Source organism: Lichenostomus cassidix, chromosome 5 (genome assembly GCF_008360975.1).
Source record: "Lichenostomus cassidix isolate B80296 chromosome 5, HeHo_3.0, whole genome shotgun sequence".
NCBI lineage: Eukaryota > Metazoa > Chordata > Aves > Passeriformes > Meliphagidae > Lichenostomus > Lichenostomus cassidix.
The window spans coordinates 62,258,781-62,278,443 of NC_139486.1; the positions used below are offsets into that span (position 1 = coordinate 62,258,781).

At 58.6% G+C, this 19,663-nt stretch overlaps 4 protein-coding genes across 4 annotated transcripts in view; 1 reads left to right on the forward strand and 3 right to left on the reverse strand.

The window, feature by feature from the left end:
* LOC146437014 (scavenger receptor cysteine-rich type 1 protein M130-like) overlaps positions 1 to 17,567 on the reverse strand; it is a 33,777-nt gene extending 16,210 nt beyond the window's left edge. Inside the window, exons 1-3 of the mRNA XM_085063870.1 lie at positions 17,520 to 17,567; positions 17,056 to 17,212; positions 15,864 to 16,190 (exon numbers count right to left, since the gene is read on the reverse strand). Of these exons, the coding sequence (XP_084919996.1) occupies positions 15,864 to 16,190; positions 17,056 to 17,212; positions 17,520 to 17,567 (532 nt within the window). The remainder of the gene's footprint in view (positions 1 to 15,863; positions 16,191 to 17,055; positions 17,213 to 17,519) is intronic.
* On the reverse strand, positions 9,851 to 11,936 carry LOC146437016 (NACHT, LRR and PYD domains-containing protein 14-like). The gene is made up of 3 exons (XM_085063781.1): positions 11,832 to 11,936; positions 10,374 to 10,633; positions 9,851 to 10,213 (listed from the first exon to the last, which is right to left on the reverse strand). Exons 1-3 carry the CDS (start codon positions 11,934 to 11,936, stop codon positions 10,012 to 10,014), a joined length of 567 nt encoding a protein of 188 aa, XP_084919907.1. The 3' UTR covers positions 9,851 to 10,011.
* On the reverse strand, positions 12,703 to 15,671 carry LOC146437017 (antigen WC1.1-like). The gene is made up of 8 exons (XM_085063782.1): positions 15,455 to 15,671; positions 15,216 to 15,380; positions 14,689 to 15,072; positions 13,811 to 14,569; positions 13,348 to 13,722; positions 13,129 to 13,266; positions 12,884 to 12,979; positions 12,703 to 12,728 (listed from the first exon to the last, which is right to left on the reverse strand). Exons 1-8 carry the CDS (start codon positions 15,669 to 15,671, stop codon positions 12,703 to 12,705), a joined length of 2,160 nt encoding a protein of 719 aa, XP_084919908.1.
* A 146-nt stretch (positions 17,568 to 17,713) lies between the features above and the next one.
* AIP (AHR interacting HSP90 co-chaperone) lies at positions 17,714 to 19,607 on the forward strand. The gene is made up of 6 exons (XM_085063395.1): positions 17,714 to 17,904; positions 18,039 to 18,218; positions 18,419 to 18,607; positions 18,787 to 18,963; positions 19,058 to 19,199; positions 19,286 to 19,607. Exons 1-6 carry the CDS (start codon positions 17,806 to 17,808, stop codon positions 19,489 to 19,491), a joined length of 993 nt encoding a protein of 330 aa, XP_084919521.1. The 5' UTR covers positions 17,714 to 17,805; the 3' UTR covers positions 19,492 to 19,607.
* The last annotated feature ends 56 nt before the right edge of the window (positions 19,608 to 19,663 follow it).

The window sequence follows — 19,663 nt, forward strand, 5'->3', positions numbered from 1 at the left end:
TTCCCCTCAGCCTTGCTGGGAACAGTTGTGTGCATTTGGCAGTGCCAAATGGTGGTCCATTTCTGAGCTGTTCCGCAGGGCAGGAGCCCCAGAATCCGCAAACCGGCTCTCTCCTGGCACCCACCCGCCGGGACCCACCTCGGCGCCAGGCGCGGGCACGGCACAGCAGCGCGGCCAGGGCACCCAGGGCCAGGCACAGCAGCGTCCCCAGCACCACACACAGCACAGCTGGCACGGACACAGTCCCCACGGCCCGGGTGGTTCTGATGGGGATGCCTGTGGGGACACGGGCAAGCAGTGAGGGGAGGGGGATCCCAGCCAGCCCGGCGTAGGGGGTGCCGACACCGGCAGAGATACCTGTGCTGCTGGCGTTGTCCGGATACGGAGTGGTGGCTGTCTCAGCCGTGCCATCAGTGTCCTCCTCCTCACAAGCCACGTAGGCGTCCCCGCCAGGGCCGCAGCTCTGCAAGCGCCAGGGTGGGGAGAAGGGACACTCCACGAGCACTTTGACTTTGTCTTCTGCATTGACTGCAAAGCCATTGCCCTTCCCATGGAAGCCAGCGTGGCAGACCTGGTTTCACAGTGCTGTCCTGGCCAGCGAGTGCCGCCTGGGAAGATCCTGGATGACCAGAAGAAGATCCTGTTCATTTTTGATGGCTTTGAGGCCCTGGGATTTTCTTTGGTGCAGCCCAAAACTGAGCTGAGCTCTGACCCCAGGGAGGTGAAGCCTCTGGAGTTCACCCTGGTGAGCTTGTTGAAGAAGACTCTTCTCCCCAAGGCCTCTTTGCTTATCACCACGAGACCTACAGCTCTTGGAAGCCTGGGGCGGTGCTTGGAGGGTCAGTATTACAGGGAGATACTGGGATTTTCGGCAGCCAGCAGGGAGGAGTATTTCCACAGGTATTTTGAGAACCAGAACAAAGCAGACATGGCCTTCAGGTTTGCCAGACTGACATGGGTTTGATACAGGACCTTGCCAGGAGGACGCACGAAAAAGGGCAAACAGGCTTCAAGTTTAAAGCTGCAAAAAGTGTTTAATTACCTAACAGAGTTGGAGGATAAATGCAGGCAAAAATAAACTTTTCATACAGTTTTTTGTTCAGTCCCCCCTCCCTCTTAAGAACCTATAGTATTCACCCCCTTTCCTCCTTTACAGTCAACAAGCCGGGTGGGGGGGGCAGGGTGTGGGGTCTCTTTTCAGTCCGCAGAGCAGATTCTCAAATTTATTCATCACTACAATTCTTCTACTACAAATACTCTTTATCTCTACTTGTCTCTCTCTCTCTCTCCCCAGTTTTCTGCTCTCACCCCCACCCTCTTAAGAAGCAGTCTCTGCACTCACCCCCCTCCTCCCTTCCCTCTTTCCAAACCAGCAACACAGACAGGGGCAGGTTGAGGGGTCCTCTGGTCAGTCCAATCAGGAAAGGAGGTTCTCTACTTAGCCAGGGGTCCTTCCCACGAGAGACAGTCCTCTGAGACCTTCTTCGGCATGGGTCCAATCTCACGAGCAACATCCTGCCTGAATCTTGCTGCAACATGAGTCTTTTTGTCCATAGGGTGCTGTGCAGACTCTCCCAAGCTGAGGCCAGGCTGCTTCCATGCCAGGAGCAAGGCCTTTCTCTCCCTTGCAAGGCCTTTGCAGTTTTAACTCTTAAATGAGACTCCCACTGGTTCACAGTCTTTTCCAGGCATCCACCTGCCCTTCTGGCGTGGGCTGTGGGCAGAATTTCTGCACTCCTGTGGACTCCATGGGCTGCAGGGGGACCTCCTGCCCCCTCCATGGCCTTCACCACAGCTAGCAATGGGTTTTCAGCTCCAGCGCCTGGAGCACTGGAGCACCTCCTCCCCCACCATCTTCACTGACCTTGGCACTCTCCATGCTGCTCTCCCACTACATATTTTCACCTCCACCTCCTCCTCCTCCAACTACAAAAAAGTGAAAGACGTGTGTGCCTGCTTTGTTTTGAATTTTTCTTAAATATGTTTTCACAGAGGCGTAACCAGCACCTCCAATTGGCCCAAACTTGGCCGGCAGCATGTCCATCACCTTCAGAGCCATCAGAGATTGGCTCTGCTGAACTTGATGTAAAAACTTCCAGAACTTGCACTCAGGACACACAGGAGCCATCTTTGTGCCACACCCCACCCCTCAGACACCTCCCCAGGCCTACTAGAACAGCTTCTGAGGGGTCCACATTTCTCCTAGATGTTAAAAACACTTCACTGATGTTTTGGGCCAATCAAAACCACCACATTCCACCCCTCGCCTCTGCGAAACACATATTTAAGAATCATCAAAATCCACAAGGTACATAGAATAAATCCACCCCTACAATTCTACTTTAAAACAGAACTTAATTCTTGTTTGCCCATAACTTCCCTTGGTCAGTGTCCTTATCTCAAAACACTCATGACTCTTTCCCCGTATGGGCCACCAAATAATGTCATTCGGTGAACGGTGGTATGTTGCCATCCCAACCTTACATGTGGCCTTCACCCAAAATTAAATTTCCCTGAGAGACACATCGTGTTTTTCCATCTTCCTGCATTATCCACCAAGTACACCCTGGTCCCTGGGCAAAGACAAGCCCACGGATGGGTTTGTCTTTATGTGAGGCAGAATCAATGCAGACAGTTTTCCCTAACAAGCCTCTGGCATGTACTGCTGGGACCTTATCTCCATCCACTGTATGTAGAAGCTCAGATTGGGCAGGACCTGCTCGGTTGATGGAGCCTCGGGTATTGACTAACCAGGTGGCCTCTGCTAAATGTCGCTCCCAATTCTTATAAGTTCCCCCACCCAATGCCTTTAGGGTGGTTTTTAACAGTCCATTATACCGTTCCACTTTGCCAGCGGCTGGTGCATGATAGGGAATGTGGTACACCCACTCAATGCCATGGTCTCTAGCCCAGTTATTTTGAGGCTATTTTTAAAACGAGTTCCGTTATCTGACTCAATTCTCTCAGGGGTACCATGCCTCCACAGGACTTGGTTTTCAAGGCCCAGGATGGTGTTACAAGCAGTGGCATGAGGCACAGGGTAGGTTTCCAGCCACCCCGTGGTGGCTTCTACCATTGTGAGCACGTAGCGCTTGCCATGGCGGGTTTGAGGCAGTGTGATGTAATCAATCTGCCAGGCCTCTCCATACGTATATTTAGACCACCTTCCACCATACCACAGGGGTTTCACCCGCTTGGCTTGCTTGATGGCAGCACACGTCTCACAATTATGGATTACCTGGGAGATACAGTCCATGGTTAGATCCACCCCTCGGTCTCGTGCCCACTTATAGGTGGCATCTCTGCCCTGATGGCCTGAGGCATCATGGGCCCATCGAGCTAGGAATAAATCTCATTTATGCTGCCAATCCAAGTCTACCTGGGACACCTTTATCTTTGCAGCCTGATCTACCTGTTCGTTGTTTCGGTGTTCCTCATTAGCTCGACTCTTGGGGACATGGGCGTCTACATGGCGGACCTTCACAGGTAGTCTCTCTGCCCGACTCGCGATGTCTTTCCACTCTTCAGCTGCCCAAATTGGTTTTCCCCTACGCTGCCAACCAGCCTTCTTCCACTTTTCCAGCCAACCCCACAGAGCATTGGCTACCATCCATGAATCAGTATGAAGGTAGAGCTTTGGCCATTTCTCTCTTTCAGCAATGTCCAGGGCTAACTGAACGGCTTTGAGCTCAGCGAATTGGCTCGATCCCCCCTCTTCTTCCCTAGCTTCTGCAACCCATCATGTGGGGCTCCACACAGCTGCTTTCCATTTTTGTTTTGTCCCTACAAGACAACAGGAACTATCAGTGAAAAGAGCATAGCGTGTTTTGTCTGCTGGCAGTTGGTCGTATGGTGGGGCTTCCTCTGCACGGGTCACCTGTTCCAGCTCCTCTTCCTCAATCAGACTAAAATTTTCACCTTCAGGCCAATTTGTAATTATTTCCAAAATCCCAGGGCGATTCAGATTTCCCATACGGGCGCACTGTGTGATAAGGGCAATCCATTTGCTCCACGTGCCATTGGTGGCATGATGAGTAGAGGGAACCTCTGCTTTAAACATCCACCCCAGCACTGGTAGTCGAGGTGCCAGGAGGAGTTGTGCTTCTGTGCCAATTACCTCTGAGGCAGCTTGGACTCCTTCATATGCTGCTAGGATTTCTTTCTCTGTTGGGGTGTAGTTGGCTTCAGACCCTCTGTAACTTCGGCTCCAAAATCCCAATGGACGACCCCGAGTCTCACCAGGCACCTTCTGCCAAAGGCTCCAGGACAGGCCACGGCTCCCGGCTGCAGAGTAAAGCACATTCTTGTTGCGGTTTAGAGGATGTTGCAGCAGACTTTACCCTAGAGCTTCTCTACCCAGCCCGGTTCAGCGCCTCAGTGCTCCAAACCCTCTGTCCCAGGGCTGGACACTGCGCTCTCACCGGCCAGGGAGCCATAAGGCTAACTCTGGTTCGTCTGCTTACACAACCGGCGATGATAAAGGAGGCGAGGAGGGTCTATGCATTGTGTCCATGGAAGATGTTTATTCGCATGGTGCAGCAGAGGCCAACGACCTCCCCGAGGCAGAGATGCCTCGAGGGCGAAGGCCTCACATGCACAGCCACATGAGGAGCATAAGCACACGTGGAGCATAGACAGCAAGATGGCAGAGGGTAAGGGCTTTTATAGGGAAACAGAGAGGGGCAGGGACAGCACACAGCCCCAGTGACCTCTGGGTAAGGGGGAGGTACAGGGGCGGAGTTAGGAGTACAGGAACCAATAGGGGAAACCCGAGGGAGTGGCCAGGGCCAAGTGGGGTTAGGGTACAGGAACCAATAGGGAAAACTGGGGGCGTGGCTAAAACTGTGTGGAGTAGGGAAGGCAGGACAATAGGTGACAAGTACAGTCGTTAAGAAAGGGGTGTGGGGAACTTGCAGCCATTATCACAATACATTCTTTTCTTCTGGCCCTGTCCTGACTGGGCCAAGGGCTACTGCATGAGCAATCTCCTGCTTGATCTGGGTGAAAGCTTGCTGCTGTTCAGGGCCCAAGTGGAAATCATTTTTCTTACGGGTAACCAGGTAGAGAGGACTCACAATCTGGCTGTACTGGGGGATGTGCATTCTCCAAAAGCCTATAGCTCCCAGGAAAGCTTGCGTCACCTTCTTGTTGGCTGGGGGGGACATTGTGATGATTTTATTGATAACCTCAGTAGGAATCTGACGCCGTCCATCTTGCCACTTCACTCCTAGGAACTGGATCTCTTCGGCAGGCCCTTTGACTTTGCTCTTTTTTATAGCGAAACCGGCTTCCAGGAGAATCTGGATGATTTCCTTTCCTTTCTCAAATACTTCTTCTGCTGTGTCCCCCCACACAATGATGTCATCAATGTATTGCAAATGTTCTGGAGCCCCACCCTTTTCCAATGCAGCCTGGATCAGTCCATGGCAGATGGTGGGACTGTGTTTCCACCCCTGGGGCAGTCGGTTCCATGTGTACTGCACGCCCCTCCAGGTGAAAGCAAACTGAGGCCTGCACTCTGCTGCCACAGGAATGGAGAAAAATGCATTTGCAATGTCAATAGTGGCATACCACTTTGCTGCTTTGGACTCTAGCTCATACTGGAGCTCCGGCATACCTAGCACAGCAGCACTCAGAGGTGGAGTCACCTCATTCAAGGCACGATAGTCCACAGTCAATCTCCATTCTCCTTCAGATTTGTGCACAGGCCAGATGGGGCTGTTAAAGGATGAGTGGGTCCTGCTGACCACCCCTTGGCTCTCCAGCTCACGGATTAGTTTGTGAATGGGAATCACGGCATCACGAGTTGTCCGGTACTGTCGGCGGTGCACAATGGAGGTTGCAATCGGTACTTGTTGCTCTTCCCCTTTCAGGAGTCCTACTGCAGATGGGTTCTCTGACAGTCCAGGCAAGGTGTTCAATTGTTTTATGCCCTCTGTCTCTACAGCAGTGTGGTGGTTTTGATTGGCCCAAAACATCAGTGAAGTGTTTTTAACATCTAGGAGAAATTTGGACCCCTCAGAAGCTGTTCTAGTAGGCCTAGGGAGGTGTCTGAGGGGTGGGGTGTGGCACAAAGATGGCTCCTGTGTGTCCTGAGTGCAAATTCTGGACGTTTTTACATCAAGTTCAGCAGAGCCAATCTCTGATGGCTCTGAAGGTGATGGACATGCTGCCGGCCAAGTTTGGGCCAATTGGAGGTGCTGGTTACGCCTCTGTGAAAACATATTTAAGAAAAATTCAAAACAAAGCAGGCACGCACTTCTTTCACTTTGTAGTTGGAGGAGGAGGAGGTGGAGGTGAAAATATGTAGAGGGAGAACAGCATGGAGAGTGCCAAGGTCAGTGAAGAAGGTGGGGGAGGAGGTGCTCCAGTGCTGGAGCTGAAAAACCCTCTGCTAGCCACAGTGAAGGCCATGGGGGGGCAGGAGGTCCCCCTGCAGCCCATGGAGTCCACAGGAGTGCAGAAACTCTGCCCACAGCCCACGCCAGAAGGGCAGGTGGATGCCTGGAAAAGACTGTGAACCAGTGGGAGTCTCATTTAAGAGTTAAAACTGCAAAGGCCTTGCAAGGGAGAGAAAGGCCTTGCTCCTGGCATGGAAGCAGCCTGGCCTCAGCTCGGGAGGGTCTGCACAGCACCCTATGGACAAAAAGACTCATGTTGCAGCAGAATTTCGGGCGGGATGTAGCTCATGAGATTGGACCCACGCCAAAGAAGGTCTCAGAGGACTGTCTCTCGTGGGAAGGACCCCTGGCTAAGTAGAGAACCTCCTTTCCTGATTGGACTGACCAGAGGACCCCTCAACCTGCCCCTGTCTGTGTTGCTGGTTTGGAAAGAGGGAAAGGGGGGGGGGTGAGTGCAGAGACTGCTTCTTAAGAGGGTGGGGGTGAGAGCAGAAAACTGGGGAGAGAGAGACAAGTAGACATAAAGAGTATTTGTAGTAGAAGAATTGTAGTGATGAATAAATTTGAGAATCTGCTCTGTGGACTGAAAAGAGACCCCACACCCTGCCCCCCCCACCCGGCTTGTTGACTGTAAAGGAGGAAAGGGGGTGAATACTATAGGTTCTTAAGAGGGAGGGGGGACTGAACAAAAAACTGTATGAAAAGTTTATTTTAGCCTGCATTTATCCTCCAACTCTGTTAGGTAATTAAACACTTGTTGCAAATTTAAGCTTGAAGCCTGTTTGCCTTTTTTTCGTGCGTCCTACTGGCAAATGTCCTTGTCTCGAACCCATGACAAGCAGCTATCCCAAATGCCCACTTGAGTCCCTTTGGGTCTTTGAAATATCCATTTTGGAGGAAGTCTATACCCAAAATACATGGAGCCTCTGGGCCAGTCACAATGGAATGTTCTTTCCACTCTCTTCCAGTCAGGCTCACCTCAGCTTTCACCAGGGTCAAGTCTTGTGATCCTCCTGTCACGCCGGAAATAGAAACAGGTTCTGTCCCCACATGTCGCGATGGGATTATCGTGCATTGTGCACCAGTGTCAACTAAAGCCTCGTATTCTTGTGGCTCTGATGTGCCAGGCCACCGAATCCACACTGTCCAAAAAATTCGGTTTTCCCTGGCCTCTACCTGGCTAGAGGCAGGGCCCCTCTAACCATGGTGGGCATTCGTGTTAGAGGTTCCTTCAAGGGAATCAGACATGTTGAGCAGAGCTACTTCCCTTCTGGTGGAGTTCCCTCTCTGAGTCTTGCCCTCCTTCAATTCACGCACTCGTCGTGCCAGGACAGCAGTGGGTTGTCCATCCCACCTGTTCATGTTTTCTCCACTGTCACACAGGAAATACCACAACTCACGTCGAGGGATATATCCAGTTCTCATAGCTGAGGAGCGTCTGCGTGGCGTAACAGAACCTCTGATCTGTAGTGCTGAGATTTGGAGAAGGCTGTCTTTAATCTCTTTACCGAGTTTCTCATGATTCTTCTCTATCTTATTTTCTAGTTTCTGCAGATTTGTTTCCACAGCTGAGATTCTTGCATTCATTGGGCTATGCACGACATCTGCATACGCTCGGAGTTTCCTTGTCATATCACGCACAGTCTCATGCCCGTCATCTCGATTCATAATGGCTAAAGCAGAAGCATACCCTGCTGGCCCAAGCTTTAGGAGTTTCCGCCACATCACAGGTGTACATTCTATCCTATCTGGGTCTATAATCGGATCTGGGTTTGCTATGTCCTCTGAGAAGACAATTTCTACCACGGCCATTTCTCTCAAGCGTTGAATCTCTTGTTCTATGGTTCTCCACTGGGTTTGTTGCGAATAGAGATCGTCGGGATGTAGGTATCTTTCCCTCGCAGCTCTGATAGCTCGTCTCCAGAGGCTGCTGCAGTCAGGCCCATCTCGTACAGTTTGGTTGATATCTGGGTCACGTGACACAGTCCCTAAATGCCTTGCCTCAGTAGGATCTAGAAGTGTAACTTCGCCTGCAGCATGCCAAAGACGGACTAACCAACTAATCACAGATTCATCATCTCGTTGGACATAATCTTTTCTTAGGCTGTGAAGGTCTCTCACATTCATGGATTCAACAATGACCTCTGACTCAGCTGCTGACCTTGAGGGTCCCTCCCCACAGTCATCTGGGCGATCAGTCTTAACTTGGGCTTTCCTGCTCCTTGTAACAGGAGCAACTGCCACTGGCTTAGGCTCCCTTCCTTCCTGTTCTAGAATATCCAACAGTGTACGATAAGCATATGCCAGGGCCCAACATATTGCACTGCAGTTGTCTCTGCACTTCTCTTTCAGATACTTCCCCACCTCAGCTGCTCTCGGGATTTGTGCAGGGGGAAATTCCCAGTCTATTGGATCAGAGAATTTCTTTAAAGTTTTACCTATGTCCTCCCATACGCCACACCATTCAAATTTCCTCACATCTGGATTAGGTGCCTGCTCCTGCTCAGCCCCTCTGGACTTCTCAGCCCTCATTCTGGTAAAACTGAACATCATATACATGCAACCTCCTAGGTAAAGCACCTGTACTACCGAGTTAATGGTCTCTTGAACATCCAGGGGAAACTGAATATTCTCAAAAGATGATCTACCAGATTTAAAGGGAAAGAGATGGGTGAGGAGCCAAGAAGCTTCACCCTCTACTTCTCTAACAGGTTGGGTAATATTACTAACAAAACTCCAAAACAGGTGGCTAAAACTAGAGGAGGAAACTAACAGAGCATGTACATCTTTAACTGTTTCCCATACCTTCTTACAGATCGTCAGTATCACGCACATTACTATAACAAGCCGGAGTCGTGTCCCTGATTGGTGGAAATTATACATTAGGGACAAGATTGCCCCTACCTGTTGGTAGGGGAACAAACCTATGTGCCAAACAGACAGTATTACATCAAACAACCTCCCATTAACAGCATAGTGACTACTGATGGCTGTAATTCAATACCAAGCGTTTAAAACCAGAATGCAATTATTAGGGTTTTTTCTTCACTTTCTCTAACCCCACAAAAGGTGTAGAACAAGTAGTCAAGGCCCCCTAAGTTGGGCGCCAAATACTGTCCCGGGTTAATGATAAAACTCTCTCTCCTCCGAGAGCGAAGGGCCCTGACACCCCCTCCCCCACCCACAACAGAGCCTCTTAGATGGAAGTGAAGAAAAAACTATTTCTTTGACAAAACCACGCAGAGTGCCCTGCAGGGCACAGGGGAAGGGGAAAACCAAGGTGAAAAGGAGTTATTCAACCTGATTAAAAAAAAGTCCTTTTCCTCAGACGCGGCCCCTCTCCTCCTCTCCCCCCCCGGGCCCGGGTGGAGCTCCCTGGAGACCTCTGCTGTCGGGGATTGCTGGGATTGGCTGTGGGATCTTTATTTGGCACTGCCCAATGCACACCACTGTTTCCAGCAAGGCTGAGGGGAAAAGGGAGAGGGCAGGACCAGCCCCCGCAGAGGCAGCAGGATCTCCTCGCTGTGCCCCATGGGTGGGGCAGGCTCTGAGCCTCTCACAGCACGGAGACCTGGGCTGGGAATGGCTGTGGGTGTTGGAAGGAATTTTCCTAAAGGAGGGAAGGTCTCCTGAAGGAGGGGAGTGCCTTCCTGCACCGCAGCAGGACCCCGCGGTGGCAGGGCAGCCGGGCCATGGCCCCTGGCTGCGGCACGTCGTGCTCCAGGAGGTTCCCAATCTTCAGGGCGGGCTGCAGTGCCCGCAGGGCATCCAGTTCCTGCAGCAGGGCATGGCTGAAGCCGTCCGTGCTCAGCCTGGGTGGGAAGGATGCAGGAAAGAGGCGTAGGTGTTGGAGGTTGTGGGGAGGGAGGAGCTGAAGCAGCCGCGATGCAGGTGCATCCCTGCCTGTCCCGCAGCATCCGCTCCCCAGCTCGGGGATGCCGGGCGGGGAAAGGGCCGTGGCAGAGCCCTCACCCCAGGCTCCGCAGCGGGCAGGCGGGATGCCGGAGCTTGTGGCAGAGCTGCAGGACGCCGTCGGCTTGCAGCTCGTTGTCACTCAGGTCCAGGCAGGTGAGACGGGGCCCCTGCAGCAGCTGTGCAGCCAGGGCTGGGCAGCAGGCGCCCGACAGCCGGCAGCTCCCCAGCCTGTGGGGCCGAGGGAAACGGGCAAGGAGGGCTTTGGCCTCCACTTGCTGAGCTGCTCCAGGGGGGAAGGGCAGTGCAGCGAGTGACGTCTTCGCAGCAGCAGCAGGGGCCGGTGAGGTGGGAATACGGCAGCTCTAAGGGAACATCTTGGAATGACCCTCAGAGGCGGCCCGAGTGTCCCCAGGGGTATCCGTGGAGCCGGCAAACTCCTGTCCCCTGTGCCCGAGGCAGCAGCCAGCCAGGCACACACCGCCCTCCGGTTTGGGTGCCTCCAGCCAGCGGCCCCGCTCAGCGCTCCGTGCCGTCCGTGCGTGTGTCAGCGGAGCAGTCCGGGCCCGGTGCCCGGCAGCGCGGGGGGCTGGGGCAGCGCAGCTCTTCCCGCCGCCGCACAGCGAGGGAGCGCCGCGGTGTGCTGCTGAGGAATTGCTGTGCTGCAGGTGGGTGGGGAGCAGCTGCAGCTCCAGCTGCTCGCTTTGCTCTGGCTGGGAGGCCGAGACAAGAGGCCGGGAAGTGCGGACACATAGCATAACAAAGGGCCAGGTGAGGGGCGCGGAGAGAGACAGCAGGAGACGAGGATCAGGAGGAAGAGTGAGACGTTTGTGTGCTTGGAATGTGAGGGGTCAGAGCAGAGGGACCCTTCTCGGAAGCTCCAGCTCAGGCTGATTCTGTGCTCCTGTGCAAGAGTAAGTGGATTTCTTCAGTGAGACACCTGGGAGTGTAGCATGGGTGTCTTGGATTGATGTTATGATAATCCTTTATCCCCTATCGTTGGCTTATATGCCCAAGAAAGAAAAAAATGTGGAAAAAAATGTGTGGTCCCGTCTCTTTAACTACACCCAGCCGAAGAGAGAAACGCGGGTTGTTTTGAAAACATTTTCCCCAAGCCTCGCTCCGGGGGAGGATTCGTGGCTCGGCAGAGACTGCGTGCTGGACGGAGGTCGGAGTGAGCGCTGTTCCCGTTTTTTTCCCATTTTTTTCTTTTTTCCTCGTTTGGACCCCTTCTCTTAGATCTGCTTTGCCACCTGGAGACCCAGGAGGGCGAGAGTGCACTCTTCCCTGTAAGCCCACCATGCCCAGGGATGTGTCGGTGGTTCCAGTTCCTGCCACAAATCCCCAAGGGAAGGCTGATGTACCCGGGACGATGGTGCCAGCCTCAAGGGAGGTCCCAGCCCTGGGAGTGACTCTGACCAGTTTACATTTTATTAGGAAAAAAGGGAAATTCACACAGAAATCAGAGACCTTCCCTACAGAGGAACAGTTTTCCTGCACTGCTGCAGGGCTGGGTACCGACAGGTGGCCTCTGTGGGCAAGGCCACCGTGGCTGGTGACAGGGCCACCCCACACTGCCTCACACATGTCCCCAGGGCTGCGGCATGGCCAGGGCATCCTCATGGTGACGTTCCCAGGATGCTGCTGCTGCCAACATCATCATAGTCTGTGTGCTCCGGGGGCTGTTCCGGGGGGTCCCTGGTGGCTCCTGGGGGACTTGGAGGGGAGTCGATCCCACCTTGGGAACAGCACAGAAGGTGTCCCCTCTGACCGATCCCACCAGGGATCTGGCTGCAGCCCCCTTGGATCTGTCGCTGGATCCCTGCCCACCCCCACAGCCAAACCCTGCCATGCAGTGCCTCTGCAGAGGCAACAGGGCAGCTGGGATCCCTTTTACCTGTGGGGAGGACATGGATCCCTCTCCCCAATGCCACTCCCTCAGAGATGTCCCCGGTGCTGGGAGCAGGGGACTCCTCTGCCACATCCAGGGCATCATCATAGCCATCCAGGGTTCCATGCTCGGGCCGGGCAGGGGGACCTGGGACAGGCACAGGGGTCCATGGCAGTGACCCAGTGACCATGACAGGGGTCATGCTGTGCCATCCCCTCCGGCACTGCCACCAGGCATGCTCTGGTGGCCCTCGGATCCCTCTAGGAAAGACGTTACTTTGCTGCACAATAACAAGGGGGGAATTTGTTCCCTCAGCTCCCCAACCCAGGTGTGTCCTCTGTCCCCTGTGACCCCCGCAGGCTCCCTGCCCTGTGCTCCTACCTGGGGCTGCCTCGGTGTCACTTCCCTCCATGCTGTCCTCAGTGTAATACGGCAGCTTCTTCACTGATCCCTCTGACACAGAGCCTGCAGGGGGTAAAGAGGGACTCAGCAGAGGCCTCAAGTGGCACCGCAGGTGGCACAACCTCACACGGCACGGGAGGAGCTGCCACGGGAGCGAGGGAAAGCCCCAGCCCATGGCGAGGAGCCAGGGCCAGGCCACCAGGACCCGGAGCTGCCGTGGGGCTGTGGCGCAGAGCCCTCTCTCCGGGCACAGCTGGGGCACTCGGGCTGCACCCACCTGGGCCACTGGGCACCTCCTGGTACTCGGGCATTGCCGTGTAGTCCAGCTCCTCGTAGACAGCGTTAGAGATGGCATCTGCAGCTCTGCCAGCGCCTGCAATGACAGGCAGCACTTACCTGGGGCCATGGGCACCCTGGGGGGCACCAGGACCACCCCTGCCCGCCTTCGGAGCTGTTCTGCAGGGCGGGAGCCCCAGAACCCGCAACCCGGGTCTCTCCTGGCACCCACCCGCCGGGACCCACCTCGGCGCCAGGCGCGGGCACGGCACAGCAGCGCGGCCAGGGCACCCAGGGCCAGGCACAGCAGCGTCCCCAGCACCACACACAGCACAGCTGGCACGGACACAGTCCCCACGGCCCGGGTGGTTCTGATGGGGATGCCTGTGGGGACACGGGCAAGCAGTGAGGGGAGGGGGATCCCAGCCAGCCCGGCGTAGGGGGTGCCGACACCGGCAGAGATACCTGTGCTGCTGGCGTTGTCTGGATACGGAGTGGTGGCTGTCTCAGCCGTGCCATCAGTGTCCTCCTCCTCACAAGCCACGTAGGCGTCCCCGCCAGGGCCGCAGCTCTGCAAGCGCCAGGGTGCCGAGGGACACCCCCAGAGCGAGCGAGCCTCCTCCTCACAGCCCACCCACGCCAACCAGGCGGGGGCTGGCTGCTGGGCAGGGCCGGCCGACAGCCACCCCCTGTGCCCACAGCCCAGCTGGCGGCAGACGGTGTCGGCCGTGCTGTCGCTGGTTTCGTTGGCGCACACGCGGCCCCAGGTGCCGTTGCGGGACACCTCCAGGTACCCGCGGCAGCGCCCGCTGCCACCCGCCAGCCGCACGGAGAGCTGCTCTGCAAGAGGTGCGGGGGGGTCACGGCACAGCCCAGAAGCCCCCGGGGGGCTCCGCCGCACCCTGAGCTGGGGGCGCCCAGCACCCACCTGAGCACACGGCCCCTGCCCCGCCGCCGCGCTCGCACTCGTGCCCTTCCGAGCGCCCGCATTCCCAGAGAGACTCCTCGCTCCCGGAGCACTCGGGGATGTACGGCCACAGCGGCCCCGGGCCACGAGCGAAGCGCGCCGAGCTCGGGGCCTCCAGCGCCGTGCCGCATCCCAGCTCCCGGCACACAACGGCCGCGTCCTGCAGGTCCCAGCCTTCCTGGCACACGCTGCTCCACCTGCCACCGGAATACACCTCCACCCGCCCGGCGCAGCGCCCAGAGCTCCCTGCCAGCCTCACCCGTCGGCTGCCTGCGGGCAAGGAAGGACACTGCTGTGGTGGCTGCTTGGGGCATCGGCACCTCCAGCCCTTCTCGGGACACTCACCTGAGCAGAAGATGGCTGCCCCATGAGGAATGCCGGCTGATGCAGTGGTCATAGCCCACCTTTGGGTTTCAAAATCGAAATCGTTCCTGTCTTTGGTCCTATTGGTCAGCATGGTGGTCATGCCCTGGATGGTTTTGATCACCGTGAACATGATGGCCAGCTCCGTTCTGTTCAGCGTGGACAGCGTGGTCTCACCAGCGACAGCATCGCTCTTGTCTACCCCTCCACAGCCCAGCTCCCAGCACACTTTGCTGAAATTCCGCGTGATCGAAAGCTCTCCTGGCACACGGCGCCAATCCCCGGAGCTTATGGCCAACTCCAGCCACCCGTCACACCGAGTCTCACCCTCCACCAGCCGCAGGGACTCCACCATGCCTGTAAAATGACGTCACTCAGCCCTTCCCATCACCCCAAAACAGCCCTGCATGCTCTGATCGCAGTGCTTGGGGCGGCCCAAAAGCCCTCAGGGCTCCTCACGCAGGTGCCATACACACCTGAGCAGTTGACGGCGGCGGCGTTTCCAGGGGCGCACGGGGCCTTGCCCAGCACGGCCACGGGGCACTCGCCCGGGTGCCGCTCGCTGCCGCTGCAGCCAAAAGCGTCCGGCCGCAGTGGCCCCTCGCCGCTGCCGAAGGTGCCTCCCGGCGGCACGGCCAAGGCGCGGCCGCAGCCCAGGTGGCGGCACAGGACGTGGGCGTCGGGCAGCTCCCACTCGCTGGCGCACACGGAGCCCCACGTGCCCTGAGCCGCCACCTCCACCCGCCCGGCGCATGCCGAGCTGCTGTTGCCCAGCCGGAAGCCCGTGTAGGCTGTGGCAGAAAGGCCAATGAGGGCGGTGACGCTGCAGGGAGCCCAGCAGCCCCCCGGTGTCCCCGGCACTTACGGGAGCAGATGACGCTGGCGGGGCCGCTGCAGCCCTGGCTCTGGGGCGCTCGCTGGCCGCAGGCACTCAGGAGGGGCTCGCTGCCATTGCACTGGAAGCCCCCCTCCCAGAACGGTCCCCATCCCGCCCCAAACCGGCCACTGCCGCCCATGGCAAGCGCCGTGCCGCAGCCCAGCTCCCGGCACACCACCTGGGCCACCTTCATGTCCACCTCATCCTCGCACACACGGACCCAGGCCAGCCGCTGCCGCACCTCCAGACGCCCAGCGCACGCTCCATCGCCGCCGACCAGCCGGGAAAACCCTGCGGGAGCAACACAGCCTCAGTGTCGAGGGATGTGCCTGAAGTGACAGAGTTCCCCATAGCCTGGCTCCTACCTTGGCAAACGACAGCAGTATCCGTGTCATGCATGATGCCATCATATGGTCCCCAGCCACGGATCTCACAGTCCCAGAGCGTGGCCTCATTCCCACTGCAGTCCACCAGGACGAGACTGACAGTCCCGTTCCCTGCGCCGAAGCGGTCGAGGGCAGAGTAGGCGCCGGCGGCCGAGCCACAGCCCAGCTGCTGGCACACCACCTCAGCGTCCTCCATGTCCCAGTTGTTGTCTCCCACCGAGCCCCAGTGTCCACGCAGCTTCACCTCCACCCTCCCAGCGCAGGGGGTAATGCCGCCCGCCAGCCTCAGCTCCACGGCATCTGCACCGGGAAACCGACAAAGGTCAACCCTGTCCTGGACGTTCCAGCACAGTGCTGGTAGCCCAGCACGGCCAGAGTGTCCCCTCACCTGTGCAGGTCACCCCCACATCCCGCTCGTGGCCACAGTAGTGCTCTCCCCATCCGAGGTGTGAACACTCCTCCAGCGCATCCTCGGTGCCACGGCACAAGTAGGGCTGGAGCCAGATCCGCCCGCTGCCTGGCCCAAACGGGGCGTACGGGGACGCTTTGGCCACCCGGCCACAGCCCAGCTGCCGGCACACCACCACGGCCCAAAGCGCTTCCCAGTCGAAGTCGAAGTCGAAGACGCAGACGGAGCCCCACTCACCGCTGTGCTTCACCTCCACTCGCCCGGCACAGCGCCCGCCGCCGCCCACCAGGCGCAGCTCCGCGGAGCCTGCGGCACGGACGGAGCTCAGCCGGGCCCGGCACCGCCGCGGGCCCCGCTGCCGGCCGCCCGGCACTCACCCCCGCACAGCCGCACGCACAGCAGCAGCCCCAGCGCCGCCATCGGCCCCATGCCACCGGCCCCGAGCCCAGCGCAGCCACGGGATGTCTCGGCAGCGCCCCAGCCTATGCGGGCAGCAGCACCAGGGCGGCCTTTATGAGGCGCCTGATCGCCCGGCTGCGGGGCCACGGCACCAATAACCTGCTCCGTGCCCAAATATGAGCCTCGGCTCTGCTTCTGGCGTCACACGCCTCGCCACAGGGGGCTGGCACCCGGATGTCCCCGGGGGCACACAGCCCCCCCCGAAACACCTGGGCCGCGGGGGCCCTTCCTGTACCCCCCCGTGGCTCCAACTCCGCTGCTGAAGCCTGGCAGGAGCCATCCTCACGGCGACACACCGCACCCCAAATGCTAACGAGAGCCTCCCCGGGACCACCCCCAGGTCCGGCAGGAGGCAACGCCCGAAGCCCCCATGCTCGGGGTGCTCCCCTCTCGGGGTGCCCGCAGCCCCCGCGGGGGGTGGCAGCAGCCGCCGGCTCCGCGCGGCGATGGCAGGTGGCAGCTCCCCGGTCCCTCGCGGCGGCGCTGGCACATGGATGGCGCTGCTGCCGCAGCTGTGGCCCCGCGCTCGCCTCGCCGCCAGCGCAGGAAGGAGGCGGTTTACCCCCCGGCGCCTCCCGGCCTCGCCATCGACCCACCGCGGCTCCTGACACCTGCGCTGCCCGCGATAACGCCGCGGCTCCGCGCTGCCCCTGCCCCGCGGTGCAACCACAATGTGGGGGCGCAGAACCTACTTTATTCTTAGGCTACCCACTTGGGTAAGCTGTCAGCAAGCACCAGCAAAAATAACGGGTGCAGGAGTAGGGAGCAAGAGCTCTCTCGAGGTCTCGGTCGTTTGTGAGGGTGAGGACGGGGCTGAACCACCTCCCGGCAGTGCTGAGCAGAGACAGTGCCGAAGAACAGCGTGTTCCCTACTGGGTCACTCCTGTAGCAGTGCAATCACCTCTACAAGCCACCAGTCTCTGAGGAACCGGGGACCTGCATCTGCCGGTGTCCTAGTGTCACCCCGGGATGGCCTGTGGGCTGGGCTGAACCCTCGTGAACCCTCGGGTGTCCCCCCAACGGTGTGACATGGCCCTGCCGTGGCTGCCTCTCCTTCCTGCCCTTATACAGCCCCGGCCGGGACTGGCGGGAGGGGACGACTCAGCTACGCTGTCCCCGCGGCGGACGGGGACCCTCACAGTGCGTCCCGGCGACAATATCAACCTCCCATCCTACACCGCGGCCTTTCCGTGCAGGTGGCAGAGTGTGACAGGAACTATTCATTCCGGAATGCCCTCCGTGTCTCCCGGAACGGCGCCCGAGGATGCCTGGGGGGAGCCGGGAAAGTGGGAACGGGCTGTGTCACCGCCCGTGGCCACACCCCCCGCCCCGCAGCCCCCGCCCCGCAGCGCCACCGCCGGGCCGACAGGGGGCGCCCCGCGCAGCCGCGACTATCCGGAAAGAGCCGAGCGGCGGCGGAGGCGGCCGAGCCGGGGCGGGCGGCGCGGGCGGAGCGGGCACGATGGCGCAGCAGATCGAGCAGCTGCGGGCGGACGGCGTGGACAAGGAGGTGCTGCGGGAGGGCACCGGGCCGCTGCCGGACTTCCGCGACGGTACCAAGGTCAGGGCCGCGGAGGGACGGGCGGGGTGGGGGAATGTGGAAAGCGGAACGCGACGGGGCAGGCGCGCATGCGCGCACCCCCCCTCCTGTCTGCGTCGCCATGGTGACGCCGCGGGCTCCTCCTGCCCCTTCAGGCCACCTTCCACTACCGGACGCTGCGGTGCGGCGATGAGGAAACGCCGGTGGACGACAGCAGGGCGCGGGGAAAACCCATGGAGCTGATCGCTGGGAAAAAGTTCAAGCTGCCGGTGTGGGAAGCGGCGCTGCGAACCATGCGACCCGGCGAGCGCGCTCGCTTCCGCTGCGACGCCAAGGTGGGCGGGACTGGGGGCTGCGGGGCGTGGCTTGTTCTTGGGGCGTGGTCTGCATGGGTGGGCGGTGCCTTTCCCGCCGTGGGCGTGGCTTGCGGGCGCTCCGGTGCGCTCCAGCCGCGGGGTGCAAGGCCGGAGCATCCCGCTCTTCTCCCTCCCCCCCTCCCTCCCTCCCCAAATCCCGGCTCCCTTCCCTCCTGCAGCACGTGGTGCTCTACCCGCTGGTGTCCAAGAGCTTGCGGAACATCGCGGCAGGGAAGGACCCGCTGGAGGGGCAGCGGCACTGCTGCAGCATCGCCCAGATGCACGAGCACTACTCTCTGGGGTACCCCGACCTCGACGAGCTCCAGAAGAACCCCCAGCCCCTCATTTTCGACATCGAGGTGCTCAAGGTGAGGTGCCAGCATGGGGAGCTTGGGGATGGAAGTGTCCAAAAACCACACCAATGTGGAACATAGGACATGGTTTAGTGGTGGCCTTGGCAATGCAAGACTCAATGATCCTAGAGGTCCTCTCAGACCTAAACGATTCCATGATCCTGTTCTCTGATTCCATGATGGGGTGCTGGCAGGTGGAGCCACCTGGCTCCTACCAGCAGGACCCATGGGCCATGACAGATGAGGAGAAGCTCCAGGCTGTGCCCCAGATCCACAAGGAAGGCAACGAGCTGTACCGGCAGGGCAAGGTGCCTGAGGCAGCTGCCAAATACTATGATGCCATTGCCTGTCTCAAGAACCTGCAGATGAAGGTGGGTCTCCCGTCTCCCTGGATGCACACAGGCATCCCTCTGGGATGCAGGGCTTGAGGGCTGCCCCTCACTCTCCCTGCTCTGTCTGCCACAGGAGCAGCCAGGCTCTCCGGACTGGATCGAGCTTGACCAGAAGATCACACCCCTGCTCCTAAACTACTGCCAGTGCAAGCTGCAGTGCGAGGAGTACTACGAGGTGTTGGACCACTGCTCCTCCATCCTCAACAAGTACGAGGGTAAGGAGCCACAGGCCATCCCAGGCGGCTGCAGCAGGCACTGGGTGACCCCTGTGCTCTGCTGACGCCCAGCTCTCTCCCCACAGACAATGTCAAGGCCTACTTCAAGCGGGGCAAGGCCCACGCAGCCGTGTGGAACGTGGCTGAGGCGCAGGCTGACTTTGCCAAAGTGCTGGCCCTCGACCCCTCGCTGCGCCCCGTGGTCTCCAAGGAGCTGCGGAGCCTGGAAGCACGGCTGCGGGAGAAGGATGCCGAGGACAAGATCCGCTTCAAGGGCATCTTCTCCCAGTAGAGCCCACGGCTGCAAGGGAGAGCCCAGCGCTCTCGGGACAGGTTCTTTTAGATATTCCACATGTGGAATGGTCATGGATGTTTATTAATGTTTAATACAGATTTTACTTATTTGAAGTCAGTGGAAATGGCACCAGAGCTCGCCACAGCCCAGGGACACGGCCAGGCACTTA